Raw genomic sequence first — 21,227 nt, 5'->3', positions numbered from 1 at the left:
ATGACTCATTTGAAGAAAATTTTTGTTTTCAAAAATCAATATAGCATCATAAATATATAAACTGCTCAACAGTACACAAAAGAAATGTGTGATTCAACAAACCACTTTCCTGTTCAGAACATATTTTTTTTTTTTTTTTTTTTCTATTGCAAAGCAATTTAGTTTCAAGGTCATATTTTAATTTCATGAGGTGGTTATTCGAACCCCATCTTTCTTTGTCTACTGCTTTCTAAAATAAACTTGATAGCTGCTTGTTTATCTCTTGGCAAATTCCAAGTCATGCAATCTAATGATGGTTTATAAAGGCAATTATAAGAAGAAATAAGCCAAACCAAATCCATTAAAACCAGATCACTTGTCATATATACTCAAAAGAACAAGAAGTTTTTTTTTTTTTTTTTTTTTCTTAAATTCAAAACTTTAAAAAAACATTTTATAGTATTTCCCAGTATGTGAAATTTTTTCTTTTAAATGCATTACCTAAAATCTTTTTGAAGATTTATTAATTATTTTTAATACTTTCTGTGTAAAAAATAAAATAATCACATATGTTTCTGTCTAGCTTTGATGTCAGAGTGACATAAGTGTCAGTGATTAATTCCATCTTTTTCTTCAAGTTTCATAATTCCTACAGATAAATCCTTTTGATATCTTCAGACAACTGCCACTGTGACATAAATTGGTGGTAATGTACTTTGTTGTACATCTTACTACATGCAAGTGCATTCTCTCTCCCCCCCCCTTTTTTTTTGCTTGCATGTGTGCGTGTACATTTGTTTTTGTGTATGCATTATTATGTTTTTTCACAACTGTTATTTTAAATGAAAGCTAATTTAAATGATGAAAAATGAGATTCGTTACCCACCTATCAGGTAAAAACAGTAATGACTGGGAAAAATCTAATATCTTGTTAAGAGTCATGAAGACAGAAGGGACAAAAATAGTGAACTGAATAATCACAACAATAACTGCGATATGGTCTTACCTGATGATTTTATTGGTGATGATTCAACATAATAATTTTCACTAAATTTCTACTAGAGTAAAGAGAAATTCAGATTTTAACCCTCTAAGTGGCTTCTGAGTGAACCTGCTCGACCTAAATTTAAACATCATTTACTAACTAAATGTGTCTCAAAAGACCTGAATTTAGAAAGCATTCATTACCAAGATGTGTAAAATTACTTATTTTAATCTTTGTTTTCATAAATTTCCATTCATTAAGATGACATTTACATCTTTAAAGAAAGTAACAAAGAAAAATATTTATATTATAAGCTAATATACACCAAGTTATAAGGTATTTTCTATCTCCTTTCCACACACCTTCTTGGTATAACTGGAAGCCCACTCAATGTGTATTTGAGAGGTCCCGGATTCAAGTCCCAGCGAGAGGACTATACGTTTTTCATGTCTCCTGCTTCAAAATAACCTAATGACTTTTCAGGCAGCACCTGAACTAAAAAGTGGTGGATGATTATTCATCATGACTAGAATTTCACGATTGGGTCACCAAATCCCCAATCACCCTTTTAAAGGGAAGTATATCGGGTATTTCCTCACTCCTTTCTGTATGCCTCTGTTGTGTAACTGGAAGCATACTCAACGCGTATTGGAGAGGTCCAGGGTTTGAGTCCCGATGAGGACAATGCACATTTTTCACATCTCCTGCTTCAAAATGATCTAATTACTCAACAAAGTGACCAAAAAATCTCATGACCACTGAAAGGCAGTCGTACCACTCAGAGGGTTAAAAAAAAAGGAATGAAAGAAAATTAGAAAGTTCTCCCGAACTCGTACTGAATGAAAATTAAAAAATTCTTCAAGTAATGTCTTGAAAATAAATCACTTCATGTTAAGTTTATGTATAGGTTGTATGTAAGTTTATATTTAATAATGTATCCATACTTAATTTAGCTTTATATTTTGAGATTTTATGAAATTGTCTGATTCACTGAAAGGGAATTAGTCTTTTATTGTGCATTTCAACACCATCTTTTCAATAAAGACGAATTCTTTAGATATAGATTGAAATTATATTCAATAAATTCAAGATTATTCTGATAATTTTACAATAAAATACTATAACAATATAAAGCATATAGCAAAAATTCCAAGATCATTTTCACATGATGATTTCAAAAACTTCATATACTAACTTTTAAGTTGGCATACAGGCCCATCTATTGTAGAGGGGGGGGGGACTGTCATTTGAGCACTGGTTTCGGCTAAGGCAACATGCAAAAGGACTAAATGTAGTAATTACGATTAATAAAGTTGTTAAGTGTTCTTTATTATACAATCCACTCATTTAGTCTAGAATTATAGAAACACAGTGCATTGATCCTTACAGCAGAATCAAGAACAAAATATGGTATTGGATAGAAGTGAAATAGCATTAAAAGTGAAATTAACTAGATTAGAAAATATAGTTAAGGAATATTATGGTAGTGTGAATAAAAATAAAATTCAAATACAGCACAGATCACTTCAAAGTATTCAAATGAACAACAGAAACTTAAGAAATATATATTTTCAAAGTATTGATAAAAAAGAAAATGCCACAGCTTTTAATGAAGAAACCAAAGCAGAAGAAAGAATGGAAGTTTTGGAGGCAAGAAATTCTATCGTCTATTGTACATTCTGGTCATGGAAGTAACTCTAGTAAATTTGATGCTAAAGTAAAAATATGTTTGCCAGAATTAACGGTTCCTAAATTTTCTGGTAACTATACCAAATAGAATAATTTTAAGTTGCAATTTGAAAACATGATTGCAAATAATACTCAGTTCACAAAAGTTCAAAAACTCTATTAATTTAAAGGCTGCATTAATCGATGAAGCAAACAAATATTAAAACTACTGATGATACTTTTAGTTCTCTATTTAAAGATCTTCAAGGCAGGTATGAAAAAAAAAAAAAAAAAGAAAAAAGAAAAAAAAAAAAAGAGGAATCTTAATTGAGATGCATATAAGGTCAATAATGGATTTACATAATTTTAACTTTTGAAACATTGAAAGGGATAAGACATGTAATAGATAATGTTAGTAAAAACATAATGGCTTTGAATATTTTAAAGGAAAAACAATAAATTGCCCATTCTGTTATTGAATATAATACTTCATAACCTAGATTATGAAATGTGTAAACATTTGGAACTAAGCATTAATGTTACAGAAGTTCCTATGTTTAATGAATTAATTTCAGATTTAGAGGAAAGATGTCAATTATTAGATAATAATAAATGTGACTCATATTTATAATTAAACCCAAATCAAAGATACGAAATAGTTTAGAATAAATTGTGTTTAAACTATTTTAGTAAAAGATATTTTATTGCAAAATATAGTTCCAATTTTCTGAATGCAATAAAAAACATTTTTTTTTTAATCCATCACCTACTCAGCAATGGCACCGTAGATCAACAGTTAAACAGAACAAAACCATAAACATCGAGTGACCAGTTTATATCAATCAAGTTGTCTTTTGACAGGGGAAATAATGAGTTATTAGCAACTGTAATAGTGTATGTTTGTAATTCAGAAAGAAAAAGAATTCCAGTTTGCCCCATTCTTGATAATGGCAGCATACATTGTTTTCTAATAGAAATATTTTCCAATTTGTTAAATATAAAGAAAGAATTTATGCATCCGTATCCAGAATAAATGACAATGTTATAAATATTAATTATAAAGTAGAAGTACAGATTTCAAATAAAATTTAACATACGCAAGATCAATTAACTGTTTGGTTATTTCTAAAATTACCAATATAATCCAATCAAGGAGTTTAGATGTCCAGTCAATTTGCTGATCCGCAATTTGGAACTCCTAACAAGTAGATATGCTATTAGGGGCCGTATTCTTCTTTCAGATTTTAAAACTAGGAAATTTTGAATTAGAAAACCAATTGTTGATATTCAGAGAAACACTTTTTGGATATCCTGCATTCGTTCATGCAAGAATAACACAGAAGTAAATTACTGTGGCTTAGTTCTGATAAGCTTAACAAAATTTTGCAAGAATTTTGGGAAGTTGAATCCACTGAAAATATGAACTGTTTTGAGTGAGTTTTGTAAAATTGTTTTGTGTGAAGACGAAAAATACTGTAAAGAACATTTCACACATAATCAGTACAGACAAAATGATGAAAGATATGTAGTTCAATTACCCACTAGGAAAACTGCAGAATTAGTAGTATCGAAAACTCTTACCAAGGAAAGATTACATCAAGTTTGGAATCAACTAGAAGGGAATTTGAATATGAAAACTTGGCATAAGAATTTTAACAAGGAATATAAGGATTTAAATCACAAGGAAGAAGTTCAAGAAATTGAATCATCGATTTGCAGTTATCTCAGTCATCACACAGGAGAAGCAGAGAAGTTGCAGACACAGTTAGTCTCTCTTCTAGAACATGGTGGAATGGTGTTCAAATAATACTGAGCTATTAAAGAACGGAAAAAGTGCAACTCAGGATTGTTCTTTTCAAGTTACTGATATGTCTCAGGTTACAAAAGCCCTCAGAATGTCATGGAGTATAGTTACAGATAGTTTTTCTTGTGATTTAATGATACCTGACATTGAGTGTGTGTGTATTTTAATTATGGCAAAGCACACTAGGGCTATCTGCCTAAGGGGAGGGATGCCTTTGTGGAGGACTTTCTAAGGGAAACTGGCTCCTATACACGTTACACATGTAGAAAACCACGAAAACGCCCATGTAGCCAGCCCGTTCGCGGGATTTGAAACTCGGACCAAACTACCAGTGTTCAGCGACTTTATTGCTCGGCCGCTGGTCCTGACATTGAAGGGACAGCAATAGGGTGCAATATTATCAGCAATAGGTCACTTCTTTGATCCATTAGGTTTAATTGGACCTTTTAATGGCAAAGGCTAAAATTCTTCTACAAAAACTTTGGCTCTTAAAAATAAATTGGAATACATATCTTCCTAAATATGAAGGCATATCTGCATAGCCTTGGAATAAGTAGTCAATGATTATCACATCCTTAGATTTGTTCTAACCAATGAAGTACAGCAAACAGATATAACAGGATTATGCAATGCTAGTCAGAAAGCCTATTGCGCTGCAATTTATGTGAAATGTATATCATCTTCGAATGCATGTTCATCAAGACTTCTCTGCAGCAAGTCTCATGTTTCACCTTTGAAGACAATTATTATTTCTGGTTTGGAACTTAATAATGCGATTCTGTTAGTAAAAGTAACGGAAAGAATATTAAAGATCATTCAACTACCCACATACAAGGTGTATTATTTCATTGATTATTCAAAACTGTTAGCATGGATTAAGAAGGAACCTCATAAACTAAAGACATTTGTTGCTAATAGAGTGTCTATTATTTGTAGCTACCCACAAGTGGTATCATGTTAGCACTCATAATAATCCAGCTGATTTGATGTCATGTGGAGTTACTGCTTAGTTAATGATCAAATTATTTTCTTTCACATTTGTTAATCTGATATTGATTTAATGAAAATTACATATTGTTTTGTTTTCATTTATTCTTAAAGTGTCGCTAACATTTTCATGTATAGCATGCAATTGATTTTTTGGATGTCAATATGTTAGTTATATCGAAAGTCAGTTGTATAATATGTCACTATGCAATTTGAAAAATGCTTGTATGCGATGTTATAGACATGTGATGATTTGTAGGAACTTTATTTTTTACCATGATATTTCCAACGACAATGTTTTTAAACTGTGAAGTTTCTGAACAACTTTATTTTCAACCACGATATTTTAGAACTGTGATGTTTTCTCCTTGTTTTCATCCGCGATGTTTTTGGCTGTAACCTTTTGTGAGTAATGGAAAAGGCTGTTAATCTAAGCAAATTTGATAGAAGGCAGATTGTAATGGCCCGAAGACTTGGAACAATATCTCTGAAACTGCATGACTTGTAGGTTGTTCATGATCTGCCACTGTTAATATTTATGCAAAATGGTTAAATAATGATGAAATCAACAATAGGCACTAAGGTGTTGGATGTTTACAAGTCATCAAAGAAAAAGGACGTCAGAGACCATCCTGTTTGGTACATCAAAATCGGTGCCAGACAGTGGCTCAGCTGGCAGCCCAATACAGTGTAGGTCCAAGTGCAGGTGATTCAGAACACAGTCAGCAGACAGTGCTGAATATGGGACTGCACAACAAATTTCCCACTTGTGTGCCTCTGTTGATCAAACATCATTGTCAATTACGTCTACAGTGGAACAAGGAATATAGAGAATGGACCATGGGTAAGTAGAAGACAGTTGCCTGGTCAGATGAATCACTATTTCTCATTCATCATGTCAATGGTCACATTAGGGTACAACATTTTCGAAAAGAATAGTTGCTCCCCCTCTGTACAGTAGGTCATACTTTCTGAAATACTCCCCCTTTTGTACAGCAAGTCAGTCATACACAGGCTGGTGATGGCGGTATTATTTGGGGAATGTTCTCATGAGAGGATCTGGAACCCTTAGTTGTGGTAGAACAGACCATGAAAGCTGCGTACCATCTGAACACAACTGCGGATCGATTTCACCCTTACATGGCATCTTTTCTCAACTGGAAATGGAATCTTCCAGCAAGACAATACCCCATGTCACAAGGCTCGAACTGTGTTGGAGTGGTTTGAGAAGTATGAGAATGAATTCCAGTTAATGTACTAGGCACCTAACTTGTCGGATCTTAACCTGATGGAGCACATTTGGGATGTCATGCAGTGGCAGTTCAGAACTCAAACACGACCATGTTGGAATATCTCCACTTTGCGTGACTGCTGCTTAGACATTTGGTACAACATATCTCCAGTCATCTACCAAGAACTTGTAGCATCCATGCCAAAGCAAGTTGCAGCTGTTTTGCAGGTCAAAGGTTGTGCAACGCATTGAGTAAGTGGTTATAATATTTTAGCTCCTCAGTGTATAGCCAATTGTAAAGGAGAAAATTTAATAGGTCTTCTAACTGTTAAAGAATTGGATGTTGTTTAGAAAATCATTATAAGGTATGTACAATCACAACCTTTTGTCAAGGATGTTCTCTCCTTGAAAAATAAGAATTGCTTTTCTTAACTTACAGTAAGTTCAAATTTTTGTATCCGTTTCTAAACAAGAATTCTCTTCTGAGAGTAGAAGGCAGACTTTCAATTAGTTTACAATTAAATATTTCCTTATGTAATGCCAAAAGATCATGTATTTACTAGATTTAATTTTTTAGTATTGTTAGGTTTGCATTCTTGGTATGAAAGCTTTATTGCATCAGGTTTACAGTAAATTTTGTGTTATTAATGTTCGGGGTATAGCTCAAAAGGTTCTATATGAATGTGTAACATGTTTTGAGGTTAAAACAATTGTATGAGAACAATTTATGGGAAGCGTATGTTGCTATATTCATACATTTAGCTACTAAAGCAATATAATTAGAGGTAGTAACTGATTTAACTACAAATACATTACTTGCTACTATTAAGATTTATGGCTAGACATGGAAAATGTAATACCATAATGCCAGATAACGGTACTAATATGGTTGATGCAAAATCAGAACTGAAAACAATTGCATAATTTAGTTCTTAAACCTAACTCTGATAGAGCAGATTTTTTAACATTTGACAGCATAAACTGGAAACTGATTTACTTTAGGGCACCAAATTTTGGTGGTTTATGGGAAGCAAATATTAAGTCATTTAAATACCATCTTCAGGGTACAGTCGGCAGTTATGAAATGACTTTATAAGAATTCTGGACTGATATCGTACAGCTTGAAGGTATTCTCAATTCCTGTCCAATTTTACCTTTAACAATAGATGTGAATGATCTTGAGGACTTAACAACGGGTCAGTTTTTAACTGGGCGTTCCATTACTTCTTATCCTGAACCTTATTTGTCTCATCTTATGGATAATAGACATTTTAAACGGCAGATTATTACCAAGTTCATTCAAATTACTTGGAAACATTGACAAACTGATTATTTAAATCATCTTCAACAATTTAAGAAATGATTTATTAATAAAAAAAAATTAATGCAGTTCTGTTAAAGGAGGATATCCCACCCCCATTTGAATGGTCTTTAGCTAGAACTGTAGAAGTTTTACCAGGTAAAGATAATAAAGCTACAGTTCAGTGAAAACATCAAATGGTGTATGCATTCGATGCATTAGTAAAATCTGTTCGCTGTCTATCAAGGATAACAATGTCTGGCTTTACACTAACGTGTTCTTATTGAAAATTTGCTTCATATTGAAACTGAACTCTTTTAACCCTCTCACTGCATATGCAGTGATTTTCATGGGCAAGCAAAAATAGCAAAACTTGTGCAACATGTGATTTCCATGGGGATGCACTTTCTCCGTCTATTCAACTGTGCAACCCATTCTTTTCCTGTCCATGATTTCATTTTGGATTTTCTGAAATGTTTAATTGTTTCTTCAGATCTGGGTTAACAGGTGGTGTTAACTCTCTTATTTCTGCAAAATACAGAAAGACAATATTTTTCATACTAATAGCAATTCTGTCTCTGATTTCAAGTATATTGAAGATAGTTGTTGAGCTAAGGCCAGCTCTGAAAAGTAACGAAATAATTACCCGACATTACCCATTTACCCGACGTCACTTCGGTAACTCCTAAAATGAAGACATAGTATGATACATATAACAAAACACAATTTATAACAGAAACACAGAAAACCAGAAAACCTACATAACAGAAAACCTACATAACACAGAAAACCTACATAAAACACTAAGACATTCTTCTGACTACATTTGGTTACAATGCAATTACATCTCGTTGCTATGTTCTAAAGCTAATAAACATACTTCTTGTCAAATTCAAGCAAAAAAAACGGCCTTTTGATCAAGTTCCAATTACGCCAGTAACACGTCCTAAAGAACCATTCCAGGTAATTAATGTGGATATCCTCGGACCTGTAGAGCCAAGTTGTCAAGGTTATAAATATGTTCTGTGTGCTGTTGATCGATGTACAAGATGGTCCGAAGCGGTATTATTGAAGAATTTGAATGCTAAAGCAACATGCAATGTGTTGTTGCAAATCTTTACACGCACTGGAATCCCCCAGATTGTTTCTTTGGATCAAGGAACTAACTTTAATGCTTAGCGTTGACTCAAGAGTTTTTGAAACGGATAGGATCATTCCCAGGTTCTCGACTCCTTATCATCCAAGTTCAAACGACCTTGTAAAAAGATTTAATGCTGTTTTAAAGCAAATGATACATAATACAATCAGAGAATATTCAAAAGATTGGGAGAAACATCTATCATACTTACTTTGGGCTTACAGAGAAGTTCCTAATGCTACGACTGGTGTTAGTCCTTTCCAGATGCTCTATGAAAGACGTCCTAATGTCCCTTTATCTATCTTGAAGACTTCATGGACTGATGCAACTCCTGTTCCTCATGGACAGTTACGCTCTACCGATTATCTGAATGATTTGAAAATGAAGTTGGAAAAAGCTGCTGAGTACGCAGGACATAGAGCTATTGGAAAGCAACAAGCTTATGCATTCTACTATAACCAAAAGACTCGTCATAAAGAATTCAAAGAAGGTAACAGGATTATAGTTTTAAACCCTGATGCTCAAAACAAAGTTTATGCCAGATGGATGAGACCTGCTACGATCATGAAAAAGCATACTGATTATAGTTACATAGCACAAATGACTGACAATTCACGCAAACAAGATTTGAGAGTTCAACACTGCTGTGAATTATGCCGGTGTGATTTAAAATGATACAGACATTGATTTCACCAAAGTTGAAAACATCCCAAGAATTATTCCACGGAAAGCAAAAGAACACTATTCTAATGAAGAATGTGGTCTTATGCACCTTGAACCGCATAAGAGGAAAGAACTTATGGAAGTTTTAAGAAGACATAGGAACCTAAGAGCTGGTATTCCAAAAATTGCCAATGTTGGCGAACATAACATCAAACTGAACCCTGGAAGTGTGCCAAAGAAGCAGACACCGCATCGAATACTTGACGTTGTAAAACACAAAGTTGATCGACAAGCAGATAAGCTATTTCAGATCAGGCTAATCGTTGAATCAGAAAGTGAATATGTGCATCCAGTAGTTTAGTGTCAACAAAATGGAACGATAACAATATGTGTAGACTAAAAGACTATGCTGAGTTTATTGATGACATGACTTAATGACATGATTATATTTTTCAGTGAGTGAAGAATGACTGACCTTATGAACTATACGACATTTTGACTATTTAGTTTAAACAATTTTTTTTTTTTTAAAGCTAAAATACTAAACTTTTGATTTTTTCCTTAATGTTATGTAATATATTTAATGATTTAGCCAGGTTTTGCTAAAGTATTATGTTTAATTTTAATAATTGATTTGTCTTGTTTATATGATAATTGCTTGTATGAGTATGATGATGTGAAAGATTTAAGTTTGAAAAGTTAATTGAATGTTACATCTTTTAAATTATTAAGATTACTGAATTTATGTCGAAGTAACTTTAATTTTAAAAGGTAACAAATTGCTAATAAAGTAAAAAAATTTCATGATTTTTTTTTTCCTCGAGAAATGTTTATATGTAGATTTGACAGGTTATTGAAAGACACAATCAAATCTTTTATAGAGGGGAGGTATCATGACGTGATGACCACGCATGCTCAGTTTAACTGAATGGCCTGCAACGCTTCTCCCTTACGTGACTTACTAGAGAAGAGACTGTTAGGAGGGAAGTAATGAAAGTGACCCACTATATGCCAGCATTATGTTAAACGTGGTTTCTATTTTTGTTAACTTCTTGTTTTGTTTGCGTGTTAATAAAGTATATGTGCCATTAAATGTCGGATTTATCAGGGTTTGTACACATTTCCTTACATGAAAATTAAGGACTTTTAAGGACCATCAAAGAAAAAATTAAGGACCTATCAGCAAACAAAAAAAATGAATGGAATAAAGCAATTATCCATACAACCGACTTCATGCTTGTAATTTCACTTTAAGAAACTAACAGAAGTGTGTATTATGCACAATTATTAAATTCAATTTAATACTTACAATAAAACAATTTTGAAAATTAAACTAACTCCCTACAAGTTATGAAGTAGATAACATTAAATTAGGAACATTTCTTGAAAAACATGTATAAGTGTATTTTACACTAATAACAGTCACTATTTTAGAGATTTACATGATTATTATTTAACTTATTTGATATTTATTTAAACACAGTCAACTACTATTATAATCACAATGTAAGAATATTTTGCAGATTAAAATAACTGATTTGTAAACATAAAATTTATTTCCTTGGTTTTTTGAAAGATACTAGAATAATAAACTGTATAATAAAAGATACAAAACATTTGTGCTTTTTTTAAATCTGAAATCTTTTCAGCTATTTTAACATCTAATTTATTTATGTCTATTTCCTTTTCTTTAACTATTCTTCTAAGTTCATTTGCTTTGATAAACAAATCAATGTTCCTGCTGGTCTCAGCTTCATCTGCTAAAGCATCTACTTCTTCATTAATATCTTTAATGTCCCTTTGAAGAAATTTTTTCTTCTGTTTCATATAATCAATTTCTTCCTTTTTGAAGTTTTCTTCTTTTTTGAATATTTCTTTTCCTTTTTGAAGTTTCAGATTTAGTTAAAGATTTTTGTTCTTCTAAATACTGAACGCTCTTCTAAATACTGAACTTCTAAATAACGAACTCCACTTCTTGCAGAAGCTGCTGCTGATCTCATTTCTTTATTAATTTCGATATTAAAAACACCTCCAGAAAATTTTATGTAATCAAATACTGTGCATTGAAAAATCTATGATGAGTCACTTAAATTTTCAATTTCAATTGCTTTATTTACAGAGAAGCCCCTTTCCACAGAGGCCTGTTCATGTGACAAGATAAGAATACTTGTCACAGTGAATACTTGAATAGTGAAAATATACATTTTTTACTATATATATATATATAATTTATTTCCTAAACAATATTGATTAATTGATTATATTATCTCCTAAGTTTAATTAAAGTAGAATTATTTTAAAAGAGTGAATCCATACTGCTAAGTTATATTTTGAAAGATATATATATATATACAGTACAAAGTCCAAGATCCGGACATCCAATATCTGGAATGATCTAAAATCCGGACCTCAAAGCCACCACCAACCAATTTTTTAGGGCTTTTTTGAAGGGAAGGGGTATGCTTTACGCACGCGTATTAGATTTTTTTCCTCATCATAAAAACATGCCAGAAATCCCGATTCTTAATCTCAGTTTGGCACTAAATAAAATATCTCATTATTGAAGAAATAATTATTTTAGCATAAATTTGTGTGATTAGTAACTTGACTCCATAGCTGCGTATCTCCTTGGCATAATCTCAAACCGAAACATTTGTTTATTTTACACCAACTAATATTTTATATCCTTGATGCCGAAATCGTGAATCATTATTTATTGTATTTTGCTTTCATCACTGCATGTTTATCAATGGATGACAACTTGAGTAATGAATCATGCAGCGACACCAAATAACAGAGTATTATCCGATTACAGATTTAAGTTTAATGCGCTAAAATGTTGACAAGGGGAGATTTAGCAGAAATTTCTTTCCTTATGATAAAAATAGATTTTGTTAATGATACTCATAGGAAAAATGATTATATTTAGTGCTATTTGAATTAAGAATAACTGATTTGTTATTCACATAAAGCTAGAACCAGCGCAAGAGCTTGCATGGCCGCAACAGGCGGCAGAATTTAGCGAAGTTAAACAGAAGTTTTTCATTGCGATGACAATGCCCAATTATCAATCAATTAACGGAGGGCGAAATCTGTAGTATGGTTCTAAATCCAGAAAATAGAGCTACCGATAGTGAAGAAAGTAACAGAGAGGTTACTACAGAGAAAAAATTTTGATTGACAAGTTATTCAGAATTCTCGACACAGCAATTACAGGACTTGAACAATGGAACTTAATAACTGAACAAGAAATTATATGTCTATAGTATTAGTCTGAAGTATTAGCAGAGAAAACAAATTAAACAACTCACATTGAAAGAAATGTTTAATAAAGTAAACATATAAATATTAAGCTCTTTTCTTTTGTAAATTTTAATAACCTTTAAATCATAAATGCTTCATTATTTCATAAATCACGATTTCGTATTTTCAATTTTATAATTTCTATGTGCCATCTTAGTAGATTTAAAATGATCTAATATCTGGAAAAATCTCAAATCTGGGATCACCGAAGTCCCAACGAGTCCAGACCTCAGACTTTGTACTGTGTAAATATATATATATATTAAAGTTATTATATGTGTAAATATATATATATATTAAAGTTATTGGGTAGAAGTTTAACTGAAAATATACATTCTGTTTTATATATATATATATATATAATACAGAATGTATATTTTCAGTTAAACTTCTACCCAATAACTTTAATAATTCATGAAAGTTAATTTTGCGTCTAGTTAACACAGGAAAATTAGTTTCAATTAGTTGTTTTCAGCTTTAAAAATATTAAAAAATTTTTAATTAGTTAGTTATTTTCAACTAATAATTGTATCGCCATTAGCAAAAATTATGCGTTACTATCAACAACATAGGTTTAAACCAAATACTTAATTGTCTATTGAAGCTTCAAAACGTATTTCCGAACTTCACTTTTTCTCGGCTAGCATTACCGAATTTGCCCTTGGCGACCTAAAATCAAAATGGAGCCAACAGATTTCCCGCGAAATCGATAACAGACCCTCTGCAGAAATAAACTCATAATCCCGATATCCCATACATATTACTATATGTGCAAAAGAGAATAAACTCTGTAGAAGGTGATAAAAAATTAATTTATGGCTTAATTGAAACAAACACAGAAATTAAGCTAAGCAAAACCGTGTAAAAACAAATTGAAATGATAAAACGAAACTTAATTTTCATGGGAATTTTCAGCGCTGACTCTCCTATTCTAGAAATTTCAATTTGTTTCAGACAAAGACCACATTTAAGAATTGCCATCCATCAATATCCAGTCTTTGTAGTCAGCTTGATGAAGCCACAGTTTATTGAAAATGCACTTTTCAGGCCTCTTGTTCCTATTGGCGTCGGAAGGGTTGTGGGCTTCCAGGTTGGGATTGCTCTAATTTTGGCAAATATTTTCAGAATCCCCCCTTTTTTTTCTTGAGCACCTTCATCATCACTTTTGCTTCTTAAAGAACTTCCGGCTTATAAGAGATAGACTAACCCAGTGGGTGGGGCGCGCGTCACCGACATCTCGGCAAGAAAGAGTACTGGCGATCTGGTTTACTTTAACACTGAAATCTATGGCATTTGTATCACATAACTGTTTTTAATTATTAAATGTGATACGTAGTATAGTAATGAGATTATGAAAGTCACTTTTTCTTTTCAAATAGGATTTAATACATCTCATTAAACCACTTTTTATTGCATTTTGCGCATTTTTTTCATGCGTTATTCTTGTACAAACATCTTTACTTTGGTAAAACACTAAAAACTCTAAGCACAAAATTTATGAGCTTAATTTTGCTTAAAAATAAAGTAAAATTAAATGAGATTGATAGTATGTGATGCTTTGAAATAAATAAGGTAAAATTAAACAAGATCTGATAATTTTCGTTTTTTAATTTAATGAGCATTTTCAGGCAGTGATTTTCCAAACTATAACATTACAAAACGATCATATTTATTTGATTATATGATCATTAAATTATTAACATTAAAGTGGATTAGTTATTTTAATAATTCATAAAATTCGGAGCATAAAATTTTCTGAGCGTAACGAAGGAAAAAAAAGATAAAATAAAATCTAGATGCACTCTTTTTTTAAAGTTTTGTGTGTTACCTATATTTATTGAATATCATGTTCTTCGCCCGTAAACCACATACATTTGAAAACAGCATATCCGTACAGTGCTCGCTCTGAACTCGCTGAGTTTGTTAATCAAAAATTAGTTAAAATTTTACAAAATGTGAAATAGATTAAAACAAATTTGAAATTCAGCCGTCCAGATGCCTATGTTCGGGTGGAGGATTACGTTATTCAAAATTCGATGGCTCTAGATACTGTCGTTTTTGTCACAGTGCGAGAAACATACATGTATTCATGCATGGGATAAATTAAATTAACAATAAATAAAAAAAAATCTTATGCGGAACTAAAAATAAATTTAAAAAAATAATCATTATAAAATACAAGCAAAATTAATTATTACGTTAAATACAATTTTAATATTAGAATTAAATGTATAAAAATTATTAAGGAGTCAAAGTGTTTATCACTATGATGAATTATGAAATATAATTGAAATAAAATTCCCTTATAGAGATTGTGTCATAATACTCATCAATAATTTTAAAAAAGCAGCAAAATTTAGAATTTTAAACAAAACTTTCAAAAATTCGTTTTTAAATATTTTAATATTTTTTACTTATTTACACCAATAAAAAGCATAAAAATTGCAAGAGAAAAATTGCTTGTTTGAAATTTTCTATTAGTTCAGATTTAAAATATTATTTTCTAAAAGAAGTAGTTACAAATTTCCTTACAGCATACGAAAAGCTAAAGAAATATCCAGACCTGAAAGCATGCAATAGCTGTATAATTATTTGGAATGTTAATTATGCTCGATAAATATGCTACATTTTTAAAAATCAATCTCAATTTCAAAAATAAAAACATGTAGAAATTCTAATTTGTGAAATGAGCCGCTACAACCAGCTTTTTCTTGACAATTATACACGCTGCAATAGGCAATCAATGTAATTTTCTGGAAGTCGTCCCTACTCCTCCGGATGTGGTGAAGGTGACAGCCGGCAACACCTCAGACAAGGGAGAAAACCCGTTTGGGTTAGTCTATTTCTTATAAGGTCCATGCCGGCTTCACGCTTTCGTCACAATCTGCCTAAATTTATGGATAACACCTGTTTCGAAAGATTGGGTGAATAGTCAATCAGACACCGATACTTTCGTTCGGGTAGCTAATTTTTTTTTTTTTTTTTTTTTTTTTTTTTTTTTTTTTTTTTTTTTTTTTTTATCGTTTACAACACAAATCCGCCAACAGATTGGTTAAGAGCTGTGTAATTTTAATTCCATATTCATGAGAAATTGTAATTCACACTTAGAATGGCAATCATTAGAAATGATAAGAAATGTCAAATGAGCAAAATTAAGGACCTTTATACATTTTGGCCAAAATTCAGGAATTTTAAGGATCAAAAATCATTTTTGAAAAAATTAAGGACTTTTAAGGACCGTACAAACCCTGATTTATGCAATGCCCACATTTAGTGCATGTTCTACGTTAAGGAAACATATACCAAGAACCCGCCCAAGAAGCAGTATATAACAATCATATAATTCCACTCTCAGAAAACAATAAGGAAAATATTACATAAAATTTTTTCAACAATACATGTATCAATCACTGTGGAATGCTTGTATCCTTTATAAAAAGGATAACCCATTGTAAAATATAATGTTTCTGGAGTTTAGTTTGCAATAGTGTTTACGCGGACAGATGTAGTTCAACTCTCAATCCAATGAGAATAACTGCTTGACATTTTGTTAGGCATTTTTGTTAGGCAATTACAGGACAATTACAGGACTCCCCAATCCTATCAACAGTCTCGTAGACAGTGTGCTAGTTGTTGCTAAAAAACTGAAACTGGCAAAAAATTCACAAAGAAACATGAACTCGGTGCAAAGATGGTGAGGTAGGACTTTGCCTAGAGCCTTGTTTCAAAGTTTATCATACTAAACTTCATTACTAACACATGTTTTTAAAGCATTTTTCATATTTTCATTAGTATATACATTTTATCTTTATATTTTATAAAATAAATCATAATCTAGCTAAGATTAATTTTTTAATTTTTGCTTATATATGATTATTCTTCAATTTCCCAAAACCTTTTTTTTACGATCTAATTCTATACTGAAGAAAAACTCTTATATAAAAATTTTTTGTATGTTTTTACTTTAAAATATATGTAGATTTGAAATGTGATAAAAAAATATGCAATTTTTTAACCTATTTTGATTAAAAAAATTACACAGAGATGGTTAAAGAGCAATTAAAGCTGTAGCATAGTGAATTAGTTTATGTTCTTTACAATGCTTATATTATACTGTATTTCACAATTATCTGTTTATATTATTTTACATTATAGCCATGATGGAAATTATCTATAAGCTTTCATATTTTGAATGTAGACTTAGTTGTTCTTGAAATTATTCCATTAATTATTATAATTTACATACTGAAATTTGGAATTTCAATGGGTGGCAGCATGTCAAGTTAGGATACACTGCCTATTGTAGAAAGAAAAGAAATTGGACACTATTTTTGGCTAAGGCAACATGTAATAGTACTGAATGTAGTTATTATCATTAATCAAGGTCACTACTTTCTTTTATTATAAAGACCATTCATTTAATGTAGAATGATAGAAACATAGTACACTAACCATTTGCCAAAATTGATAAAAGATTCTGCCTCTCTTTTTCTTTTTTGCTTTGCAGCAACATTATTTCATTTTCCATTCTTTCTTGTTCCTATGCAATAGAATGCAAATATATACATGTGATTTAAGAAATAATATAGAAACAGAAAATATTCCAATAATAGGCCATAAATTTCAACTACTGATAAAATTCATTCTACAGGTTGTTAAGACACAAACACTATAAATAGAACAAAATAATAATGAATAATGTACAAAACTTAATTTGAATTTCAAGGATGTATACTTTAATGCATATATATATCGCATATGAATTCTGCATCAAATATTTAAAAACCAGAAGCAAAATGTTTTCTGAAGCTTGAAGAACTGTTGATCTAATAGCTCAAGATATTATTTCAAGAAACATGCTGTAAGCTTAAATTAAATATTTTAGTTGCTTTAATAATCAAACAGCTTTTGAAGTTATTGATAGACATTACCTTAAGGAAGACCTGATTAATTATGGAATATTTAAGGTAAAAATGCATACATATTGATATAATTTAGTAGAACAAAATGGAAACAAATATAAAATTAAAGGCACCTGAGCTATATCTTGTAACAGTTTTTGACGTTTTGTTGTGGCATCAACTATAGAAGCAGACTGCATTTCATAACTTTCTTTTAAGGCTTCTTCCATCATAAGAAGGTCTTGTTGACGCTGTTCCTGATTAGTCACAGCCATAAAGAATTTAAAACAATTCTTATAAAGAATTAAACATTACACATATTGAAACAATATATCTCATGCAATATAAATATGAAATTAAGAAACATGCTAAAATATAAAAGAAAGGATGAAAACACACACAAAGAAATAGGCAAAATTAATCAGCTATGCTTCATTATACGCAGCTATGTGTAACTTTATTTTGTCATAATGAGAATTATACTTATCTTTTACGGAATAACCATAAAATGAATACATGGAAGAGATCAGGGTTTGTAAAACAACAATATAATTCTGTCAATAAAGAGTTGTTGATGACTACTCTTATATACAGGGTGTTCAAAAAAGGTGTTATAAGCTTTGTTCTTTAAATACTGACACAAAATACACACACTTTAAAATTTTTTCAAAATAAGGTAAAGAATTTTCAGAAAATTACAAAGGTTTTGTAAATATAAAACCTAACTTCCTTTACAAAATGTCTTCATTTATGTTTTAGTATGTAAGAAACTCCATGCTTTTGTGCGCAAAATACAGAGTTATTAGGAATTAAGTTTTGCGGGATCAACTACAAAATTTTATTTATTTATTTTTTTAATATTGAACCATCAATCACATAGAATAGCAATGTTTGTTTTGCAGTTTTGCTTCTATCTGAATAAAATGCATTAATAATCCTAAAAAATAATCTCAGTAAATTGTGTTATTAAATATCTTCATGAATTCTACACACAAATACGTGGAACATTTTTAGCTTAATTTATTTAAGAATTGTGAGCTTTTTTGGATTTATCTTTTTTTTATCTATGAGAATTATAGAAAACATTAGTTTTTATAAATGCAGAACATTCCTGCACCCCAAGCTAAAACTATTTTCCCAAAATTTCCCCTTTCCAAAATTTATAACTAGAAGTACAAGTCTAGAATCAATAAGTAAGGAAATGAAGATCACTGCCACTTGAAGCATCTCTATATTATGTAATTATCAACATTTATTTATTTAGCAATAAGTTTTATATTTACAGGATCTATTACTTATATTACAATATGAAACTGGTGGAAAACATTTGTACTGAACTACAAAATGCTTCTAAATGTAACATGATGGCAATTCATTTGCATATGCATAATAAAAGCATAATGGCATTTCATTGACAGAATTTAAGTTTCCATGACCCAAAAAATACATAAAAACCAAACATTACTGCATCAAAACTTGCTTACATCAGTGTAAAAATCAATGACATTAAGTCTTGGGTAATGTCAATGAACAATCAGAAATGTGCTTATGTGGAGAAATCCAACGGATTCATGCAAGTGCAAAAAATACCTAGTGAACAGTACTTACCCAATCTATTTCCAAAGTAAACTTAGGAAATAGAAGCATTACCATTTAAGAACATATTTTATGGTTGACTTTACCCTTTAAATCCTATAAAGAAAACTAGGAACACAAGAGCAATTCCATGTGATCTACACTATGGTAATATTTTGGTATGGGCACATTCCTATTTCAATATGAACATGCATACATTCAAAACACATGCTACACAGCTGGTTTGCTGAGCACTAAAAAACTGAATTGGACTCTCAGAGCTCTGTCCTCAAACATATGCAGAACTTGCAAAAAAAAGTTGGAGTATCAGCTGCAAGCCAGATTACACCATCTCATACCAATGACAATAGTTGTTTTACAAGAACAGCATTCAATGACCACTGCAATATTATAAAAATTAGTGGAAGTCTTCCTCACTGTATTTGCAACAAAATATTTTACAGAATGGGGAAATTAAACGAACAGTTTTTTATTTATTTTTATTTTTATTTTTTTTTTACATCTTTGTAAATTTGACAAGAATACTACACTACAATTTGAAAAGTCATTTATCACCTGGATAAACACAAAATTTTTAATGCAGAATGAAACAGAAAATTCTTAATGCTGCATCTTATATCATTTAGTTGACAACCAATGTTCCAAATGCACTGTACAGAATGACAGTGTAACTTTACATTGGTCATTAAATAAAAAGAATATTTGGTCTCAAAACAAGTTCATGAACACAGCTGTTCCCACTCCCATTATCCAGATTTCTCTCTTTGAGACTATTTTCTCTTCCTAAAACTGTCCCTGAAAGAACAGTTTTTTCTGCTGCTGAAAAAATTCGAAGAATTATGATACACACATTTAAAAATATAATGAAGGCACAAATACCTTTGCTTTTTGCCTTCGCACAAATCTTTCCTTTTGTTATCTGATTATGCCATTGTGTGAATTAAACAGAATTACACTTCAAATAACATAATATCAGTGTTATGCAAATCTTCTGTCTTCTTTAAGTATATATTATTATATATATTACATAATATTATTATAATTTAACTGTCATACTTGGTGTTATTCTTTTCTTTGTTTCAGATTTAATTACATTTGTTATATCATATCTGTGTGAAACTTGAATAAAATGATTGACCTTTCTATAAAAGAAACTAAACTACAGATAAAATATATATGCACATAATCTTCTTAAAGTTTGACTCTGAACAGCTATAATGTTCTACAGAATGATTAAAACTCTCTTTAATATTACAAAAAATTTATAAATTATTTTCAAAAATAAAAACTATTAAAAAATCTGAGAGCTTTTAGATTTTAGATTTATACAAGAATATCATGTTCTCTGACTTAAACCATAAAATTAAATTCAACAGCAATATCACAAAATAATTTTAAAATGAGCATAACTTTAGAATTTCTGATACACAGTCTTGCCTGCTGAAGATAATTTCCCCCCCCCCTTGTACAGTGTTGCCACTGCTCGCTTTGAAATTGTTGAGTTTGTTAATCAAAAATTTGTTAAAGTGTTACAAAATATGAAATCGATAATAAAACAAATTCCAAATTAGGGCTTCCAGATGCTTACATTCGATGAGGGATAACATCATTCAAAATTGGATGGCTCTAGGTACCATTGTTTTATCATAATGCGAAAAACATTTATACAGAT

At 30.8% G+C, this 21,227-nt stretch overlaps 1 protein-coding gene across 9 annotated transcripts in view; it reads right to left on the bottom strand.

The window, feature by feature from the left end:
• LOC118190788 (E3 ubiquitin-protein ligase LRSAM1-like) overlaps nt 1–21,227 on the bottom strand; it is a 153,963-nt gene that overhangs the window by 45,254 nt on the left and 87,482 nt on the right. For all 9 annotated transcript variants that reach the window (XM_085824893.1, XM_085824892.1, XM_035361564.2 and 6 more), the window contains 2 exons: nt 18,094–18,216; nt 17,511–17,598 (listed from right to left, as the gene is read on the bottom strand). In XM_085824893.1, coding sequence (XP_085681019.1) covers nt 17,511–17,598; nt 18,094–18,216 — 211 coding nt within the window. The remainder of the gene's footprint in view (nt 1–17,510; nt 17,599–18,093; nt 18,217–21,227) is intronic.

The sequence above is a fragment of the Stegodyphus dumicola genome, chromosome 10 (genome assembly GCF_044657685.1).
Source record: "Stegodyphus dumicola isolate Sdum_Otavi_A_Nest chromosome 10, ASM4465768v1".
Taxonomy (NCBI): Eukaryota; Metazoa; Arthropoda; class Arachnida; order Araneae; family Eresidae; genus Stegodyphus; species Stegodyphus dumicola.
The sequence above is the reverse complement of the archived record's forward strand: the minus strand, read 5'-3'. Positions and strand labels throughout refer to the sequence as shown.